Raw genomic sequence first — 22,383 nt, 5'->3', positions numbered from 1 at the left:
AACATCGAAAATATTTCATGTATTTACTTTATTGCACGGTATAATCTTGCGTTAGTCATTAGATTAATGTTTATTCTCGTCAATCATATTTTTATATTCCATGCTAATAATGCCTCCGTTTAATGTTTTCAACTTCATATAAAAAATTGTATTTATAAATGCTTTCAAGAATATAATACTTTATTTTTGAATAATATCTCATATATTGATATCGATTAAATAATCACTATGACTAAAACAAAAACGTAAGTATTATTCGTTTTTGAAAGAGAGAATTGATGTGAATTGCTTATACTTGTAGTTGGAATATTTATGTATAATAAGACAGTTTCAATTTATCATCTTGTCAATATTAATAATTTATAATTTTTGCCGCTTTGTAATTGCGAATAATTTCGTAATTTCTTTTTTAAGAACGCTATATGCATGTATATATACATTTTTATATTACATAATGCTAACCTTCTTCCACGTTTTGGCGATCGATGCTTTTACCCTGGTATCTCGTTCTCCTCACATAAAAATCGCTCGAGAAAGGTGTCGTCTTCGTTGCGAAGAACGGAAAAAAAGAAACGTCAGTTCCACAGGTCCAAAAATATTCCTCGGGATGCGATATCTCGATTATCTTATCAAGATTTCACAATTGTGGAAAAACGGAATATATTGTCGAAATTTTGATATTTCGAAACCTGCACTTTCTCTTGAAGCCGAGCTGAGGACTAGACGGCGATTAATTTTAAAATTTTATTCACTGAAAAACGGCGACTCGAAGACGAGAATAATCCTTGCAAAGGGGATGTTGCTCGAAAGATTCCAATTGATCGGCTCCTTCGAAATGCCTGATTAGGCTCGGCGTCACGTCAGTATATCTCTTTCTAACGACTATGGCTCACACACTGGATAGTGTCTTGGGTAGCGGAGGCCTTCGCCTGACCGTTATCACCACATTTTCAGAATCCTTCGTTCCATGATGCCGTCTAAAAAAAGAACCCGATCCAGGAGGGGATGAACGAGGCCTTTCGTGGATGACGTCAATGGAGTTTCTCGAGTTTCGTCCGCCGCGTTTCCCAAAATCCTCAGCGGCGAAATGGAGTTTGGTTCCTTCTGCGAGGCGAAGGCTCTCCCAGCGGGACCAAAGGGTACTTAACCCTTCCCACGATACCTGCGTTCTTCCCTTTCTTTCTTGCAAATCGCGCCTTCGCCGTTACTATACGAAAAGATGCTAGTAGAGTCTTTCGAAAAGCAACAGCCAATAAATGTGAGCCATTCAGTCGTCGAGAGTGTCGGATGTTATCAAAATATTTCCTGCGCAGTCGTCAAAGTGATACCAATAACGAGAAAGCACCGCAATCTTCTTATATTAATGAGTGTAATTGCAACTTTGACACTGTCGCGAAGATAATTTGCTGATGTCACTGCTTCGATTTCAGCAGATGTTTTTCTTCGAGATATGTTTTCCGAATAAATTGATCGATATGTTCTTCGATGAGTTCACTGAATGATTCACTGAAAATCCATAAGCAATTGATCCTTTGTATCTTAAAGCTTTTATCAATGGTCTTAGCGAGACGCAAAATCCAGCAGTTTCTTCAGGAAGACAAGTAAAGTCCGGCTGGCAAGACAGTAGACGGCGAATTACTTGACGTGAGTGTTAGAATGTCCGCGGGTGATCCAATCCAATCGTGCCTCAAGAAATTAACAGCTTGACCAATAGGCTCCGCTCTCGAGGGTCGACTCTCAATTGGAACCACTCAGTGCTGATCAACGAAACGCGATTCTTTTATCCTCGAGCATTGTCTCGTTGTTTTGCGGCAACTCGTAATCGTCACCTGAGAATCTCAATGTACCAGAGATCCTTTTCGTTGAAGTAATTAAATTTCTGATTATTAGCTGCAGTTTTGCGCCGACCGTGAAAGAGCCTTCCAATTTCTCTCACAAAGATGTTCCCTGCCTCTAACTTATCTTCTGGTCGCACCCGTCGCAAATTCAAGAGAAGAGCAACTTCAAGTATCTTATTTGTGCTAGTTATCAGTTATGACGTCACACGTTGATCGTCAAAGATGCACTGATCTTATGGTCTTAACGTTATTACGGGTGGTTTACGAATCGCGCGCCTCGCTGTCGCGGATGCAAGCAAGTCTTTCGGTCACCTATGGAGATCGGAATTTACTTTAGAATGAAAATGATCGATGACGCGGTGCCGTAACGTCAGCTGTAATAATTTGCAAATTGGCGTAGTTCGCGACTGGCAATCTACGGCGATGAATGCCAATGTCTTCCCGACAGACACACCACTACAAGAGTGATGAGTCTGTTTGTCGCGCGGATTAATTAGTTTCAAAATGTTATCTCTGATATCGCGTAGCTTTTCGCGCGTCGTGACCTCGAGCTCCTCCTTCCGCGCGTTCGTTTGTAACAAGAAGAATTTCGTTTCTTTTGTACCGCGCGCGTTTCTGTTATAATAAACGTCAGCAACGCGGTGCCGATGTGTCTGTCGTCGTCAGCGCTGCCACGTGCCGGCCTCTCGAAGAATGTCTCTCTCGTCTCTCGTTATTTCTCTATTAGAGATCTTCTCGCACGCGTTTTGTTTGTCGTAGAAATCAAGCGTTGTTCCCTGTAGATGTTTCCTCCAATTTTTTTTTCGATTTGTGCGTCAATTTTTTCTGCACCGACTCAATGAAGAAAATCTGAAACAAATAAAAACGATAGCAATGTTCACGTGATCACGCTCTATTGAGAATAATAAAATAATAAAAATATCTTGAATAAGGAGAGATCTCTCGCATAAAAATAGTATTTCAGTTTTTGATTGTATCACCGATCGTATATATCAAAATATAAAGCATACTTGTTACAATTCGAGACTTTATTGTTTAAAGTTTTCCTTATAAGATTATGATTTATTCCAGCAAGCGAATCTTCTTCATCAACTATTGGATCAACGCATTATCGTCTTCCTGGTCTCGTAATTTACGGTTCGCGACTTCTCCACCTATCTCGTTCTATCTCGGTCTCTTTTCATGAACAATCGAGCAGCTCTTCTGAAGGATGGATCAGCTGTAGTTTCGCTGATCGATGTCAATCCGCGGGGTCATCGTCGTGTACTCGCTATTCGCTTCGTAGCGAGCCGAGTGATTCCTAGAACGCGAATATGCTTCCATATTGTCAAAGGAAAACCCCGATCCCACGAACGTTTTTACAGGAAATGATGAATTCCTTCATCAGGAGAATTATATCGTTCTAGCATATTTTCCACAAAATAGCATAAATAAATATTTTTCTCATTTCTATAGCTTTAAATAAATAAAATAACGTAATTTTATTTTCAAAGTTTATTTTATTCCAGCATTATATATGTTATAAATTGACTAAAGCATCTCTCTCAGCTTTACATTTTGCATCTGACAAACTTCAACGATCATCGTTTCATTTGCTAACTTGTCACAATAAAAACCATAGTTTGAATTATAACATTAGAAATTATACACAAACAAAAAACTGGAAAATTAGCGTAAAATTATATCCAGCAAAAACAATTGCTATTCGCCGGCGGAATATTAATAATAAAATAATATGATTTATCATTGTGAATATTTTATCATTATTGCGATACAGAGAAAATCTTTCTTTATCAAATTCTTTATTATTATTTCTTATTTTTATTAAATGTTTTAAAAATTAATTTGCGATTTTATATAGAAGCAATCACATATCTGCTCAAATACAAGCTTAATTAATATAACTTTAAGATGCTAGGAATTAAAACCAGTTCACCAGTTGTTGAACAAACATTCATGTTGACTTAAAACAGCGAACATATAATATTAGCATAATCTATAAGAACTAGTTTTTGCAAACGCGTCAATAATTTGAAAAGGCGCAATACCTATTTGCAGAAACGCGCGCACAATGTACTCCGTCATGGCACTGACGTAAGAACATCAAATAAATGCTCTCTTAATTAATTATTGTCACCTTCCAAAGACCGTGTTGTATGCTTTCAAGTGTCATTAAACCGTATTATCGGTTGGATTGTAAGTATTAAATCGCGCGACAATATTCGTAAGAGATTCGCCAAATTTTATCGCGATACAATGCGTACATTTGATACTAAAGCGTTATACCAGGTGTCTTTTGCAACGCGATAGATGTTATCTGTACACGCAAACCCGCGCTTGAGATCAACATTTTGGTGAGAAATAATTGCGGTAAGCGTGTCTAAAAATTCTGTGAGAGAAAAAAAATAATCAGTAAATAAGGTTATATATTATTGTCGCGAAGAAACATTATTTGCCCTTGAGATAGATGACGCGATCACCACGCAAAATGTGAATTAAACTGTAAATCATGTCGATGATTTACGATGATACACGCGGAATTAATTGTGCTTTATCGAATAATGGATGTAACGTGTGATAATGAGTGTAACATTTTTGGGTTTGTTTTATATGTGAACAATTGCCAAAAATTAAATTTTCTATAAAAGAACCCTTACGCTTCACGTAATAATGGCCGATATTATAGTTTAAATTAGCTTAATTAATTGATTTGATTTTAAATTGTAGTATAAAGTTTTTTCTTTTACATAATAAATTTTCTTTTTAAAATAAAGAATTTTGCTGATGGAAAATAAAAGAATGAAATCTTGACTAATAGGGCTCAAGTATTTCGGAAACAGACTGTCGTCTTCGCGCCACAAGATAATACACTTTTCGTCATCGCAAGTCAAAAAAAAAACAGAAAAATATATGTATAGAAATGATTTTAACAATTTTCGGAAAATGATGGCACGTCATGTTGTGTGCTGGCAAACACAAGTGTTAATTCGCCATGCACACCAAGAAGCGGCAGCAGATGCGACACACACGCGCAAGGTCACGTGTACGTCTTAAGTCGTTATGGCCGAATGCACGTCTATACCACGTGTTAAGTCTTTTGCGTCGTCTTGCTTTCGATTGAAATTATAAAACCGGTTGCAACGTGTATGAGAAAACTGTAACCGTGCGACCGATGAATCGAAAAGATAATCCGCCGAGATGAATAATATGAAATAATCAGCTTGTCTAAGAAACATTTAATCGAAAATGTCAAAAGATGACTAAATAATAAATACAATTATTTTTTTGAGATAATTACGGGAATACAATAAGAGAGTATATATTGAATCAGTCTCGATGTATTGACAAGTATCACGATTGTACTTTCCCTAATTAAAATAAATTTATTTTTTATGAATATATACGTACAATGTGTTACATAAGAAATAATGTTTAATTAGAGTCTCATTATAATGTCATTTTATATGAAAAGATAACGTAAATCGCGCGCGCGCGCTAGAAATCATCAGTAGGAACGAAAATATGCAGAGCATACTTCGCTTTTGTTTATCTTTTCTTTTGTCCGACCTCGCGATATTAGCATCTTCAATTATTTCCGCAGCCACTGTCGTGACCAATTGTGACTATGCAACTACACTTGACGCGTTATTATCTTTAACAAAAGATCCATGTCGAATCCGTCATTCGAGACTTCTGCGACCATTGATTTCTTTCACTGTTTGCCGGCACTCTCGTTCCAGGATACCGCTCCAGACTCGGTATCGATGGTTCAGACCCGGTACCGTGTGCAAAACCGCATTGGTGCCCAAGACGCCGACTTTCTGATTGACCGCGCCGTAGAAAATCCGCGCGACTCTGGAATGCAGCAACGCCATGGCGCACATAGGACACGGCTCCATCAATAGAAACACCCAATAACCCGTGCAGAGATACGGTCCGCACTTCTCTGTGATATTTTCGCATTTTTTTTGCTGCTGCGAATCCTCGACCTCGGCGTTGTCGTTTCTCCGTCCCTTTTGCCTGACCCGCGTCTCGAGCGGCGTTTGCGTGGGAAACGTAAGCGAGGATAGAGACGTCGGGTAACAAAGCGGCGTTTCCTCCTCATACTTTCTCTTGATCTTTTTTAATCGATCCTTGAAGTTCCGATCTTCAGTGTCGGTGTTCGAGTCTATCTTCTCGTCGCCGAGTGTTTCTTCGTCATCCGTACGTCTCTTTGTGAGATCGACGTCGCGAGTTTCTTCGTCCTTCAAACGCCATGCACCGCCACCGTGAAGTCTGGCAACGAGATCCACCGCCAGCATGGCGGCATGCCACATAGGATGCCGATCGGTCCTCGCCGCGGACACCGCCAGGATTCTTCCGTCCGCGGGATCGACGACCGCTGCGGCACCGGTGCAATGTACGTCGCCGACCGCCTCCAGCTTGGCGGCCTCTATTACCAATGACATGATCCGCTCGATCGCGTGCAAGCAATCGTCGTCGAAGATTGAGCCGTCAATCAAACTCTCGATAGTCTGGTCGGGATGGAAGTTCACTGGCCAGATCTTCGAGGCTGCGCTGGCTTGAAACTTTGTTCTCGGTGCCTTGGCTGGCACCTTCGTCACCTGGAACTTGTCCTCGAATAGGGAGAGATCGAATCCTCGTTCCTTCAGCTGGTCCTTGAGATCATCTTCATCGAGATTAACGTTCTCTTCGTCATTTGCTTCACCCGAACGAAGCGGGGCTAGAAGCAACTTGCCGTTGAAACAGCGCTTCAGATGACTGAATCCCGGCAAAATGGCGGATATACTCTGGATCGCGATGGACGTGTCCTTCCGTCGCTTCAAGATACCCACGTAAACCTCCTGCAACGGAAGCTCTTCCGCGAAATCCGCGCCTAGAATCGGTTTCGCTGTCCAGCTTCTAGTCATGGTTTCCATCTTGCTCGCCTTGACACTTTTCAACGATGCCATTCTTCCTGAAAAGACGCTGCCTTCATTTATCGTTAGAAGATTCCTCGACGATGATGTTTGCAACGCGCTGTTTTATCTCACTGAATTTATCATTATTTAATTAATCTTTATTGACAAATTATTTTCTTCCATTATTTTTGGTGTAACTGTTCGTAAGTTCATACTCAAACTTGGCAAATAATTTCTAATTTAGACGTCACATTAATTCTTTTATCTAATCATGTAAGTTGATCTTGTTATTTTGGCAAAATAAAATCGTTTTTATTACAAAATAAAACTTATTTCACGCAAGTATAGCTTTACATATAAAATTAACAATATACAGTTTTTCAATTTTAAAGTCACATTTTGTATTCAAGTGTAATGGATCTTCTGTCTGAATAAAATAACGGTAAAGTAGACACAAGCATCTTCTGGACATTTATTTCATAATTAGAATGGCTATAAAATTTTCAAATAATCTTTCTAATAGAGAAAAAACAGATTTCGTTGCAAATCATGAGAAGGACAAGGTCGATGATTGCCATTAAAGTTATTTCGAAATATTAAACGATTGCGAGATCGTCTTAAGGACACTTTCTCGTGTCAAAATCGCAAATGTGGTGAGATGATTTCGGGAAAAAAATAGTAAAAATGATCCTCCGCCGGATAAATCTTAATCGTAATCGAAGCCATACTCCGAGGCACATCTTCTGCGAAGAGTAAAAGCGATTTTAAATTGCTGTCAACTTGGGCCACGGTCGGATCGATTGTCGGAGTTAGGCGCAATTGTATGATATATCGTCGTTCGTATGTATTGACAACGCATTGCGTTAAGAAGTTCGAAGTTCGAGCCAAAGTTTCCTTTAATTTTGATTATGCGCAAAAAAAAAATAAGCGTTGAATTTCAACGTTTATGTCTAATCGCAGTGAAGATAACATTATTATTTATTATGCATGATATAACGCGGGAAGCGTCTCTGTCAACAAAATTATTTGATGCTGGCATGCACATTTCAATTAATTCTAAGTAAATATATATTTTAAAAAATTGTACAAAATATAATAGATATAAGAGATGTAAATATTTCTGAATAAATATCGAGAACTCGCACTGCGTGTGCGGAGAAAAATTCAAAATTCCTGTAAAGAATTAATTCGAAATTACCAAGAAATAAATCATTTAAATTGATAAGCTTGTTATGACATAGTATAGAAAAGTTATTACGTAAACATCTTTCGATAATAACTCAGTATTCCCGTGTGCAATTCATAGATTGTAGTTGAAAGCCGGTATGCATCGTGTCACGCGATCGATCGTAAATAATATCTGACAAATTCTTACGCAAAATCTTGATTTTCCAAGAAAAACGAATACGCATGAATTGCAAATACGTTGCTGGAAGACCTACTTTGCACGATATATTAGCCGTCTGATAACTGATATCACGATCATAATAACACATATATTCTGTATGTATCCAAGTTAAGGAATTGTGTAAAATTTTCCACCGCTGAAATCTGAGAAAAGGTTGCATGAGAGAAAACGGTTGCGCATTTTAGTCTTGTTAAAATCGAAATCGAATTAATTTAATTGTTATTTATATAACTTGATATAATATGTGAAGATATAAAGGAACATTATAATGTTTATGTTCATCAGTCACATATCAATATTAATAATATTATGCAAGGAATGCATGCAATTTTTAGCAACAACGCGCCTTTTTAAAATATTTCTTGTTTTTACATGCGAAGAATATTGAGATATAGTTTTATTTCCGGGTTTTAATAAACCTTACGATCTACACGACACATAGCGCGCGCAACAATCATCGTCGCCGATTTATAGTCTAATCTATTCAGTATCTACAGGCATTTCTCGATGTTTTCTCACCGTCATTGATTATAATGTATATGCAATTAATATGTCATGACAATTAGTATGTTTGAGTCATTTTAAAAAATAAAACGCTGACGCTCATACAAAAGAGGCATGCGGAAGCAATTATTATTTTTTTTATCCGTGACAATTAAACGCAGTAGTCGACAAAAGTACCATTTTTTTCATAATTACAATAAATTGAATTAAGCGAAATTAACGGGTTTTTATTTAAAATAAGAAACATTAGTTTCAACTCCCTTCTTTTTCGTAAAATATTCGAACTGTAACGATTGTCGCGTCGATTCAAAAATTTTTTGCACATGTAGCACATTCAAATTTTTCACATCGCGTATCACGTCCGCCAAGATGGCGTCCAATTGCACATTCACAGAGCGTGCTCCTTATATAACAGAGAACGAGTGACACAAGCGAACGAGACAAGGAAAGCATACTCGATGTCTTAATCGCGTCATCGATCGTATCGTCGTTCGCGCTCCGAAACATCTGTCATATTTTCGTTTTTTTCCCGCGTGAAATCATGACCAGTCAAAGCTGGTTCGAACGCAAGCGGGAAATCGCGCGCCTCGACTTCGAGGGATCGAACGTTACAACATGTCCTCCGCGACCTTGAGTCGCAAACGTGTCGCTCATAACTTGGTCTGTCTCGTGGGCTGTCAAAGTCGGCGAGGCCGTGGAGCGATAAAAAACGTCAATCTATTGCGTCTGTGACACGCTGTCGCGACGCCACGTGTTCGCCATGCGCGCGCACGCACTTTATTAATGAAATGCTTACCTGCTGTTGCTGCTGTTCTCTACTACTACTGCTGCTACTGCTGCTACGGCTGCGACACAAAATGCGTTCTAATTTCTTCCTATTTTCCGTCGTCCCCGATTGTCGAATGCTCGTTACAAGGTTTACCGAAAATCGAATTCTTCGAGCGTGTCGGGCTCTCGTTGACAGCGGTAACGTAACGCGCGAAAATGCACGTGAGAAATGCGCGCCGAAGTAATCTGTTTGCGTTGTCGCGGCGGCTCGCGTCTCTTTGTGGTATGTAGTCAGAGCTGTTTATCAGCAAGGTCCACGATAGCAACGCCTTCTGCCGACAAGATGAAAGACTGCGAGAGGCAGGGATACCCGGTCTCGTCGTCGGATCTATAAATTTTCGCCTAACGATAAGTGCTCGCACGTGAATACCAGAATCTGAATTGAGTTGATCAGGGCCGGTTAATTATTAAATAGAATTCTCAAGGGGAGCCTTATTCGGTATAAATCAACAAATTCTAATGCAATCTTTGGAAAGAGATAGTACCAATTCTTAATTATTTTTATTACAAATTTTTTATTTAAATAATTTCTAATAAAATTTTTTTTATTAGCAATTTTTCTGATTTTACGTAAATGTTTTATGCGTTTATAAGCTTCATATACATATACATATATATATATATATATATATATATATATATATATATATATATGTATATAGCTTCATATGTATGCATATGTGTAGTTATTATATGTTTAATTTTTTTATTACTGTGTTGTGTGTGTATAATACAATTTCATTATCTTAAATTGATAATTTATTTCGATTTTATGAAAAATTTGCATAAGTTTCAAAATACTCCAAATATGTCACTGTGGCATCGTACAAAAATTCCAGATGTTCCTAAAAATAAAATTAGATTTCTGATTTGTCATATATGTACACCTGTTATATTTTAAAATTTGCTAAAATATATTTATATATCAAGTATATACGATAAACCCTGACTGATGATTCCGTATTAAATAAGACTTTTATTAATGTCATTTTATTATTGCTAAGAAATTAATATATTACCAAAGATCGAACAAAGTCTGGTCTTGATCGTCTAACAGCTCTTACTGCCAAACAAACATCGCATTCTCTTTCTACAGCCATTCGTTCCAGAAGGAAACTCAATGCTAAATAAAGCCCGCATCCAGTAACTCCGTCACTGAAAGATTATGTTTTATTCATTAAATAGATGTTCCCTGATATATTATTCAGAAAAGTTTTACAGATTATTTTATTATTATAAATATATATATATATATATATATATATATATATATATATATATTTCAAACAGCTTTACAACTTTTATTCTGTCAAAATATTTATATTGTTATAAAAAAATCATGCTTCTCTATTTGTTAAAATAAATAATTTGAACCATTTAATTTAATATATATTTGTTATAGTTTATCTCTTTTAGTTTAGAAGATAAAAGCTGGCAATTTTTGGTCAGACAAATTATATATTATTTAAGAGAATTTTACAATTTGTTGAGAATTTTATTATTTGTTATGAAGCGATTCTTTCTTGAGAATAAAGGGAAATGTTATGTGAATAGACTTTTATATTCACTAAAGAAAATATGAAGTTCTATTGATAATTAATGATGATTATTTTCTCCCAAATTATTAATAATAATATTTTAATTTTTACTGGCAAAGCGTGACAGTCGGTCCATCGCCTCTCGCAATTCTCTGCAGCTTGCCAAAACGTCACCATCGTCATTACCGGCGGCGGTGATTGATTTCTCCCAGGTTTCCACTCCGTTAAGCATAATACAGTTACAAATTGCTCCCTCGAGGGTTTCTATGACAAAATTTTTATCACAGTGGATAGATAATGGCAAATGAAAGTATTAAGTGAGCTCGCCGAATTGACTTACTTCGGAATTGTCAATGAGTAGCAATTTCTGTGACGTATAATATTCAAATTCCACGACTTCCTTCGCTGTAATGTTCAAGTATGGCGTTGGTTTAAACTCGCCGCTCACAGGAGCAATCACACAGCAAGTCTAAAAATGCAAAAATTAATAATTATATTAATAGATTAATTATCATGATATCTTGATCTCGGACTAAATTAAAAGTGAAAAATAAACAATAGATATTTTGCAAATATATATTCATGAAATTAAAAAGGTGTAAAAAATTTGTACAGGGTCTTGAAGATCAGGTGGTTGTAGCATAAGAATGAGTTCCACTTTAAACTCCGCGACCATTCGCCAGAAATCATTAACCGTCGATGGCATGGGAAGCTGTGTGGCTAGATACTGATTCTGATGTCTTATTCCATCTACGTAAACAGCAGATAGATAATCACTATCTTCGTCTGATGCCGGATATCTTTTCAAATATATTCTGCTGACTTTATCTGCAAAATTAATTTTTTCTTTATCTAAAGCTGGCATTAAAGATTTATCATCACTTATAAATAATGTTAACTTCTCAGTATATAATGAGATAAAATTTTATATTTCTTATATTACACAAAATATTTCGATCTCAATTTGCTTATTTAACAAAAAAATTTTAGAGAATATTCCTAATAATAATTTTTCACATACTGTTTTGGATATATGCAAACAAACCTGAAATCAGTTCTGGAAATCTGTTCTTGGCACGATTACGCTCTGATAAAGACGGTGGAGATGTAAATTGTCTCAGAGCCTCGTCCTGCCACGCAATGTTTTGTAGCCTGAGAATTATCAAATTTCAAGTTCTTATAATATACTTTTAAAATCAACACAAAAGCGTCCAATATCAAGGTCCAATTTTTAAGGGACGTACCTTTGCAGTTGAATCGGTAGTTGTTTCTTTAACTCCTTGATTCGGGTCGGTAAAAGATCATTACACGGTAACGTGGTCGGAATGGAAAGCAAACATTCTACCAGTGCCAAGTGTGCTAAAAGATACTGCTGCTTATTATCCACCATATTAGCTCTCTCGTTCCTGATGGATGCCGTTTCAGCAAATACATCGACCAGCTGGACAATTTCGTTTCCGTCAAATTATAATTCCTTGTATTGTTTGCATATTTAAAAGAACTAAACTTCGATTTATCGATGCAAACAATTATTGAATTTAAATCATTAGAATATTATCTTTACCCCTTCGGCCGCTGCTCGATGCAGACAAATGTCGCACAGGATAATTGTTCCGGTTCTTCCAACGCCAGCGCTGCAATGGACCACTACGGGTCCATTTCCTGGTGGCGTCGCCAATAGTTTCTTCAGATACGTGACTACGGAATGTGTATACAAGGGTACACCGTGGTCTGGCCAGGCCGTGTAATGTAAATGTTCGATCTATTGTTGATACACGTATTTAGTAAAAGTTATCGCGATATTGATTAAAAATAAGAGAGCGTTCTACCTTTCGAGTCTCATCTCCATAGGTAACTTGAAAAGTTCTGAAGCAATAATCAGCAAAAACGTTGTGCTTTGCGTTTAACACAATAACGTTTCCGTATTTCTTTTTCTTGCCAATGTCCGGCCAATATTGTTCGCATTTTGTCTGCAAAATTCATAAAAGATAGATTGTTTAACTGAAAAGATTATATAAAAATAAATATTAACTTTTACTTGTTTTTTTTTCTTTTTTTTTTTTTTAATTTTTAGTCAGTCTTTATGGAATATTTATGTCTTATAAATTTTATTAAAAAATTTTTTGTGTTGCATTTGGGTTATATAAAATTGTAAAAATCTATAGAATAAACAAAAAGAGCTTACTTTTCCATTTTCGATTACGTTTGCCAACATGCAAATAATAAGAACATTTTCTTGCCAAATCATGCGCCAGAAATCAATAACTGTATTGGGTTTGGGTCCTTGCGTCGCTATATAACGTTTCTCCTTCTTATAGCCCTATTTTTGGAAAAGAAGAAAAAAATAATCATAAATAAAATATAATATAATATATTATTTATATATATTATTTTCTTAATATTTTCTATTAATATTAAAAACATATATAGATAATTTCGCAATTTATATTTCAAAATTAAAATACTTGTTACTTTGATTACGACTTACAGTGATGTAATTAGCATTAATATAATCAGAGTAAGCGTCATCCGGAAGTTTCTTTAATATCACGCGCGTTTCGTCATCTGTAAAAACCAGCATAATGTTACGTCATAATGTTATCACGCAAGAACAATGATGCTGTAATCAGTTTTTTATTTACATGCTATGAGATTTCCATATCGATTTTTAGATTTGTTCTGCGGCAATTTCCCGTAATCCCACGGCCGAGTTTGTCCCCTTGGAAACGTCTTAAAAGAAAATACCAAAATTATTATCTTGTTATATAAATAAATGATAATTGGAAATTACAGCCAATATAATTAAGCGTAGAGATAATTTCTTCTCCGTAAATTTTTTTGCACTATAAATATCTTATGCCGTATAATATAAATTTAACGTCTGGGTGTCAAATTGTCGAAAAACTTCCAAATAATTCAATATTTGTTTAGGAACTAAAAATCAATTCAGAGACTCACCTCGTATTGTTTGTCTAGCAGTCCCGACTGTACTGCCTCTCTAACATAATCCTCGAAATCTTTTACCTTCGTCAACGATGTCATTTCTTTTCCTATCTCCTCGTCTTTCTTTTCCACGACGAGTGGCACCTCCGGAGTGGTTGCTCGTGATAAGGATTGCCTGTCGGAAGGAGTTGAGAGCTCCTGCTTCGAATTTGACATCACACACTTCGTTTCGTGTTCGTAATTCTCGATATTCTGCGACAGGATCATCTCTTCTTGCATGAATTGTTTAGTCGATTTCTGTCTCCTTCTGACAAAATTGCATAATGGGAATATAGCAGACGTAAAAGGAATTTGCACTTACAAATCGAAATTTAATTTGTGGCGTCAGCTATATAATTAGACTTATACTTTGATAGATGCAAATAAATATATGGCAGTCAGCAGCACTGCCATTAGAAAATAAGATAAAATATATTACCTTCGATACAAATAAAAAACAACGCCTCCCACGAGAAGAAATAATATAATTGGTATGATCCACGCTTCGTGATGCTTCGGTGGAATCTCACCAATACTGATCAATTTTGCAAGCATGATCGACTTGTTGGACAAACTCCGTTCCGTTACGATAATCAATATTTCGTATGACTCTTGAGGTTTCAATGGACAGTTTTTAGCACCGCCGTAAATCTGATTGTCGCCGACAGTAAATAACTTGCCAGCGAAATCACTAGTCTATCAAAATCAAAAGCAACATTAAAAAAAATTTGATTATAGAAAAACAAAATAATACCATATTAATGTTACAATTATGATGTATTATTATGTATGTTAATCTATTATCGGCAATTAAATATGAAACATTTTTCTTAAAATAATTGCTCTAATTCAATTATTTATTTATTACTACGCGGATTTCTTTTTTAAACTTTTCAGTATAAATTTGATAAATATTAAGAATGTGTACATACCGAGACCTCAGCAGCTTGCCAAGCGATATCATACATTTTTACGTTCGCTTGAGAACGCAAACTCTCAGGTACTTCTGAATGTTGCTCGCAGGCATTAGGACCTTTAACTATGATATGCATCTTACTGTCGTACGTATCGTTCAGGACAGGTGGTATGTTTAACGAGATCGTGGAATAAAACTTATCCACCATGACCTCGAGATCGCCATCGAAACTCATGGTCGAAGGCGTTTGTATTTCTACGTACTTGAGTTTGCTGGCTACGTTCGCCACGGTCACAGCTTTAATGTAAATTTGATACTTCGTTGATGGAAACAAATACAATTGCTCGCTATAGTTACGCATGTAACGTGTCACTGGATATTCGTATACATCATTACGCGGCGATCGTGAAGCGAGTCTCTGTCTTCTCAGATTGGAAGAAATTTCTTGTATCCAAATATGAAAAGATTGCAGATGACCACCCGTCCTCCAAGGATGATGCCAGTTCAGCTCAATTATACCATTGTTTTTAATTGTGAAGGTGTAATTTTCAGGTGGATCTGGCACTGAAAGATAATTTAATAAAAATCTTTGTTATATATAAGCTACAATTATTTGTAGCTATTTTTATATAAAAATCTTTGTTATATATAAGCTACAATTATACTTAAGCTACAATTTAAGAAAGAATTAAAAAGAAATTCTAAATAGAGACTTGTTACATAATGCACCGACAACTCGAATAATAAAAAAAAAAAATTGAATTTTTGTTAACGCTTTTTGAATGTTATTTATAATAAAAATATCTTAATTCTAATAAAAAGAAAAATTCATGAAATATAAATAAATATAATAATATAATAATGCACAAAAGTTATGTAAATTATATAAAGTAATTAGTTTTGAAATAAGAAAGAAAATCCATAATGCGCCAAAAATTGTATTAAATAAAGTCTTACTTGTATTACTAAGCATTTGATCAGTTACAAAAACCGAAGGACTTGGTTCAGTAACATTCATGTTGTACGCCAAAACCTATAAAAAATATAATATTTCATATTATATAAATTTTTCACATGTCCGTTTCTTTAAATTTTTTTTTTGTTTATATAAATTAATTACATTTTCTAGAAATAATATATAAAAGATTTCTCACTTGAATTTCTGAATTTGTAGAGAACTTTTTAATACTTCGGCATATGTAATCATCCCACAAGTCACAATTCTCATTCAATTGAACATCAACAATGAAACAACTTCGTTTTTTCAATTTTAAGCATGATTTAATTTCATAATAATACAATTTTCCGTTGAGAGGTGGACGTGGACTCTGCCATCTTAAATGTATCATTGCAGGTGTTTGACGAGTGTCAGTCTCAACGACATCCAGATTGATTATACTAGGCGGAGCTGTTATTTCGACCGTGTATAAAAATAAATATGAAAATAAATTTGAGTTGGAGACTTACAAAGAAATTATAATATAAAATTTTACCCGTTGCTGGAGTTTCAAATTCATACTCTTGATAAGCGGAGACATTTTCTAGGCTTCCGTAATCCCTTATTACGTAAATTGTTGCCATGTATCGTTCAATACCGTGTAATTTTGGTTTGATTTTACTTAAATCGAAAGAATATGACACAGTATTTTTGGTTATATTAAACCTATTTTTAACAGCATCGCTGATTCCGCGTATTTTTATCTTAGCTTTAATCGGTCCCGAAATCGTCGTACAATCTTCAGGTGGACGCCACGATAGTTTCCAGCCTTGTACTTTCAGCTGGCTAAATACTTCCTTTGGCATCTCTGTAAAGTTGTTGACAATTGTTTATTTATTGTCATCAACTTGTGGCATTCATTTAATGTATTTAATGATATTGTAATTAGCATAAAAAATAATATAATTTTTATTAATTTTAGAAATATACTTTCTATTCTACAATATTTGTTTAATAATTACATACAAGAATACACGCAATGAGAATAAATTATTTGGAGAATTTAATCTATTTATTAATTACTGATTATGTTCTTCGTAAAAGAAAAAATTTGTGATTGTTGTGCCATTGCTGTTTATGGAAGAATGTGTGCTAGAAGTTTGCTATTCTATTACAAAGAGGGATATTTTTAGAAAAAAATTAATAAATAATTCATTAATTAAATAAACTTACTATTCTATTTTTAACTTCAAAGATAGGTATAATAAATAATAATAATTTATATATACCAGAAATATTTGTATCAAAGCTTATCTCTGCAGCCACGCTGTTATATCGTGAATTATGAGCTGTCACCTGTACGTTATAAGATGCGTACGGACGTAAATCCGGAATTGTAATTGTTGTGTTTTTTGTAAATTTAGTAATTATGTGATTATCTGGTGTAGGTAAGTTTAAATCTTTGCAACCGTGATATTCTTTGATCTGTGAATAATAAAATGCATTTTAACAATACTTAAATAATAATAAAAATAAAGTAATAAAAAATAAAAAAACAGTCAAAAAATTAACATTAAGATAAAAAATTAATATTAAAGTTAAAGTTAAAATTAAACATATGTATCAATTTGACAATTTCAATAATGTTATTGATTCTATGAGATTCCAAAAAATATAAAACACTTTACTTTGAAATCTTTTAAAAATTATTTTATTTAATAATCGCTTTTCTACTTATATGAATTTTTTATATATATTTTTATATAAAAGTGCATATATAAACTACGTTTTTACCTTTAAGATTACTTCATATTGCACTATTTCTCCATTAGGTTGATCAGGAGGTCTCCAAATCAGTGTAAGTGTGTTAGACGAAATCATTACTCGCAGATCTAGTATTCTGGATGGGACTGTCAATATTTTTATAAAAGTTATTTATAAATAGTGCTATTAATTTATAAAATTTTATTTTGCACAACACGCAAAAATATAAAAGTGTATCCGTATAAAGATATATAAAGTTTCAACTGTAGATATTTTTAAAATTAATCAAATTAAAATTAGAATTAAATTAAACTCACCGCTCTCAAGTGTACGAGTCAGCTGGGAAAATAGCTTGTCATTTTTATGAAATATAGATACATTGAAAAAAGTATACGGTGTCAACTGAGACAAATTACGGGGAAAATACGTAACTTGTTCATCAATAATTTGCTCATCAGTATCTATATTTCGAACTATCAAGCGATACCAATCTGTTGGACATCGATATAATTGCTGATATAAAGAAATAAACATATTACATTTTTTTTTATATTATATAGTATTTACGTTCAAAAACTCTTTAATTAATAAAATATTTACGTACGTTGTCTTTATTATGCCAATTGATTCTCAAACTGGTTTCGTCAGGCTTCACATCAAAACCTTCAACCGCTAAAACAATGTAAAAAGAAGTATTACAGAAAAATATAAATAACACAAAAAAATATAGATAATTTATAAAAAACTAGAATAATATTTTTATTTAGAAGTAATGATAAAACGTAAGGCAAATCAATTTAATATTAATATTTTATATATATATATATATATATATATATATATATATATATATATTTTATATTTTGATCAAATCAAATTTTGAGACTTTTAATAAATTATTTTATATCAGTCTATACAAAATTTATCTTGCTTGATTTTGATGTAATAACACAAAGTAATAAAAATCTTGATATTAATAAATTTAATATATTATATATAATAATATAAAATATTTTATAATTAATAAAAAATAATAAATTAATAAAACATAAATAATAATTAAACATAAATAATAAATTTTATACGGTCCAAATAAATATCAAATAATACTTACGATTGCAATCCGTCTCAATACTTTGCTGAGGACTATATATTACAGATCCCGCAATACTTAAAAGGCACTTAATCTCATAAGTAGTACCGGGTACTAAGTGGTCAAAAAATGCTATCAATTGTGTTGTATTGGGAAATATCGTCATTGACGGTTGATAAATAACATGTCCCATTCGATCCTGTAAAAAAAATGTTTTATATAAAGTTATTTTCTTTTCTTCTTTTCCGAATGTTAAGAGGTATTATTTTTCATATATTTTTATCAATAATACATTTTAATTAACTAAGCACAGATTAAGGATCAAGATTCCATATTTTAAAGAATATCGGATAATATTAAATGATAATTACTATAAAGCAAGAATAAACAATACGTATTTCTTCGTATTCTTTTCTCCATGTAAAAGGAATAGTGGACTCAACACACGTACTGTTTAAGAAGGTAATGACAGGTTCGTTCAGATTATCTAATTCTAAAAAAAATATTATTATATTCTTTTGGAACTTAAATAATAATAATATTAATTTAATTAATATTAAAAAAACAATAGCAAAGCGCTTATACGTCAAACACGAAAAATATTACTTAATTGGCATAAAGGTGGTACATAAGAATTCTGGCATCCATTATAACATAGTCCAGTTATTTCGTTACATGGAGCTTGTACATTAATTGAAGTTCTGTCGCGGCATGCGCCACATTTTTTCTTACAGCTGTAGCCATACGTGTATGATTCACAAGCTGAAAATATCGATATATTAAATTTGCACAAAACTATTGCGCAAAATAAAAAGATTAATACTTTCAATAATATAGCAAATTAAATTTACATTTAGTACAAGAGCTTCCCAAATATCCTGGAGGACATGTGCAACCATCTTTATAACAAATTGCAGTTTCCTTGCAGTCAAAATAGCCTTCTAAATCAATTTCGCAAGATATCAAACATTGTGGTCCAATCTTTCCTTTAGAACAATCTGCGTAATCTGAAAACATTTTTTTTAATTTTAAAATATTCTTTTTATTTTAAAATATATTTTTTAAAATATATTTAAAAATATATATTTTTATTTCAAGATATGTCATTCTCTCTCTAAAGAGTTAAGAAACAAAAATATGATATTAATTCCAGTCTTAAAACATAAATGACAGTTTTAAATGATTACTTAATTCCATGTCTGGTTTGGCATCTGATATAGAATTCACAACGATATGATTATTGTAAAACAATTTTTGACATGTCGCATTCGGCCAAAAATACTTTTTGTCCCAGATATCCCAATCTTCATTATCAATCATAGTACTCCATCTTAATGAGTCTAAATGTGACGAATTAGACGAATTATATATAAAAAATAATCAATTTTTTAAAGCTTTTCACAATTGTTCGACATACAAATCAAATATTTAGCGTTAATAAATTTTTGACAAATTTTATAAGAATTTATACCTTTTATGGGACATCGACGAACATTCGCTATCGCCCATAATGGATTAGAACTAGGCGTGTTGAGCTTAGGAATCACTTGGATTATCACGTAAATATTATTTGTTAAAAGACTTTTCTGAATTTTAACGGATTGCCACGTGGGCAAGCCATGAGCCGCCTTCGATGAACCTTTTGCGATTGCCGTTTCTAACGCTTCGTAATTTATGGAATCACGTAACACTACGTTTGCATCGCATTCTGCGCACAGGCCGATTAACATTTCTACACATATTGTTCCATCATCAACTAAGATAATGGGACTCGTTAAAATTGCATTTTCAAGAGTAGTATGCAGAAAGTCGTCTGAAAAACATAGATAAAGTCTTTTTTTTATTATTACTTAATTTGAAATAATTATATATATATATATATATATATATATATATATATATATATGGCTGATTAAAATATCTTGAAACTTTACACCTACATATATGAAACCGAAACAGAATTTCTCTATTGCTTCTAATATACATGTGATAATCGCTATTGGAAGATTCAGGTTCTTCCATATCCTTGTACGTCATAATAACGTTATCAGTGTCATAAACGGATACATTCCGAGTTATAAAGTTCCACATAATGACAAACGATCGCCATTCAGTTGTAGACAACGGCATATGCTATATTGATGATCAATTAGTTTTAAGTAAAGTTTTGCAAATTGATACAAATTTTGATTCTTTTTAAAATGGTATCATAAATGATGATACCATTATAGTCTTAAATTTAATTCCTTCTTTCATTTATACGTTTTGAAAGCATTTCAATTATTTAAATAAAAGAAAATAGCGTTAAGCGACGAAGGTATGGTGTATATATTACCTTGAAAAATTTTTGTGCTTTGCTGCAGTTTGAATTTGGGGGAGGAAATGTGCCAATTACAGGCACTCCTACAGCGCATTTTCGTATGACGGACAAAGTATTGTCCCAACCACCTATTATAATCCAGTAGCAAGGGTCTCTGTTATAATTCATACCATTACAAAGCAATATATGCGCGTCGCGAGATCCACGGATAGAAACAGAGAGCATTGCTGCGGTAACATTTTCGAGATTTACATTTATATAATCATATCTATCTTCAAAGTTTACATATTCTTCAAATTCTGAAAATTTTAAATACTTCTTAAAGCCATTCTTAAAATTGTATTAAATGTCGTAATGCATTCTGCAGATATCACAATTATTTGTTAAACTGCTTTGCCCTTTTACCTTCCCATCGCTGATCAAATACCGGCCCCATGGGTGTTTTGAGAGAATTTGTGAGACTCCAATCCTGTTGTCCAATCCACGATTTTAAGCAATCTTCGTCTGCATTCATTTTGCAATTTATCTCGCAATTTGGAACTCCTCCATTTAAATTATAAAATCCTGAAATAGTGCGCGTACGTATTTAGTGCATTGTCGCGAATATTAGGATAAAACTAAATGTTTGCAAATAAATGGTTAACAAACAAAATACAATAAGAGTTTCAATCTACATTCTTCAAATAATGAATTGAATATTTTTTAGCACCTACACAAAACTCATGTAAGACACTCATTTTTATTTTAATATCTTACGGTTATTGTTATGCTTATTGTTCTTGTAATATTGCCAGTTTAAATTGTTATTCCACACTAGAGCGCCGCCATCATTCTCTGAGACGCATATTAATTTTCGGGAGGATGGTGAATAACTTGACCTTGACGGTCCGCGTAGTACTGTCACTGTTTCGGAAATATACAGCATTTGACTCGTAAAGAGAAAGAACATTAACGTGTCCATTATCTTTTTTTTCATTGTCAACAAGTACGTAAGTATCACTCGTACATCTAACAATCATTGGTGGAGACACTATGACAAAGAAATGTTACTAATGATATTATGATCATCTTTCTTTATCTTCATCATTTTAAAAACTTTCAAAATATTGTATGAAGCCAGTTATTTTGCGTATTGAACACATCTCGTATAGCGAAATATATGTAAACAAATAGCTCTTTTATTTGCACTTTAGCAATCGGATTTAAATTAATAATAACGAAATAAATTTTCTTTAAAGTAAGCTGCGTTTTACACTGTTCAAATCACTGGATAATAATGATTTCAGGCGGTAACTGAAACTTAGAAAGGAACTCGACTTCCTTTCAGAGAATCCGCGATAACAGAATCCGTATC

At 33.7% G+C, this 22,383-nt stretch overlaps 2 protein-coding genes across 5 annotated transcripts; both read right to left on the bottom strand.

The window, feature by feature from the left end:
- Positions 1–467: 467 nt before the first annotated feature.
- LOC126857448 (probable inactive tRNA-specific adenosine deaminase-like protein 3) lies at positions 468–9,713 on the bottom strand. 4 transcript variants are annotated; one of them, XR_007688513.1, is made up of 3 exons: positions 9,448–9,713; positions 2,849–3,138; positions 468–2,687 (listed from the first exon to the last, which is right to left on the bottom strand). XR_007688513.1 is itself a non-coding variant. In XM_050606884.1 (2 exons), the coding sequence occupies exon 2, from the start codon at positions 6,788–6,790 to the stop codon at positions 5,519–5,521; it is 1,272 nt and encodes a 423-aa protein (XP_050462841.1). In that variant the 5' UTR covers positions 6,791–6,810; positions 9,448–9,713; the 3' UTR covers positions 3,445–5,518. The 4 variants fall into 4 exon arrangements, 2 of the variants coding, with proteins under 2 accessions (XP_050462841.1, XP_050462840.1); XR_007688512.1 differs by lacking the exon at positions 2,849–3,138; XM_050606884.1 differs by lacking the exons at positions 468–2,687; positions 2,849–3,138 and adding an exon at positions 3,445–6,810.
- A 418-nt stretch (positions 9,714–10,131) lies between these two features.
- On the bottom strand, positions 10,132–22,287 carry LOC126857417 (receptor-type tyrosine-protein phosphatase F-like). Its single transcript, XM_050606817.1, is given in 33 exon segments — positions 10,132–10,324; positions 10,499–10,634; positions 11,129–11,173; positions 11,175–11,281; positions 11,358–11,486; positions 11,631–11,845; positions 12,063–12,169; positions 12,262–12,458; positions 12,582–12,779; positions 12,847–12,987; positions 13,203–13,337; positions 13,506–13,582; positions 13,660–13,747; positions 13,976–14,264; positions 14,439–14,695; positions 14,932–15,479; positions 15,873–15,948; positions 16,070–16,323; positions 16,409–16,720; positions 17,142–17,337; positions 17,647–17,762; positions 17,934–18,129; positions 18,221–18,288; positions 18,731–18,908; positions 19,081–19,202; positions 19,316–19,471; positions 19,561–19,716; positions 19,897–20,049; positions 20,181–20,522; positions 20,650–20,842; positions 21,045–21,328; positions 21,435–21,593; positions 21,786–22,287. Coding segments are annotated over 33 exon segments (5,925 nt in total). The 5' UTR covers positions 22,006–22,287; the 3' UTR covers positions 10,132–10,249.
- Positions 22,288–22,383: the final 96 nt, after the last annotated feature.

Source organism: Cataglyphis hispanica, chromosome 21 (assembly GCF_021464435.1).
Source record: "Cataglyphis hispanica isolate Lineage 1 chromosome 21, ULB_Chis1_1.0, whole genome shotgun sequence".
Lineage (NCBI taxonomy): Eukaryota > Metazoa > Arthropoda > Insecta > Hymenoptera > Formicidae > Cataglyphis > Cataglyphis hispanica.
Note: the sequence above shows the minus strand (reverse complement) of the source record. Positions and strands in the feature narration are given on the sequence as shown.

Excerpts from the sequence above, each read along its gene's own strand:
- LOC126857448 (XM_050606884.1), bottom strand. The coding sequence starts at position 6,790 with ATGGCATCGTTGAAAAGTGTCAAGGCGAGCAAGATGGAAACCATGACT.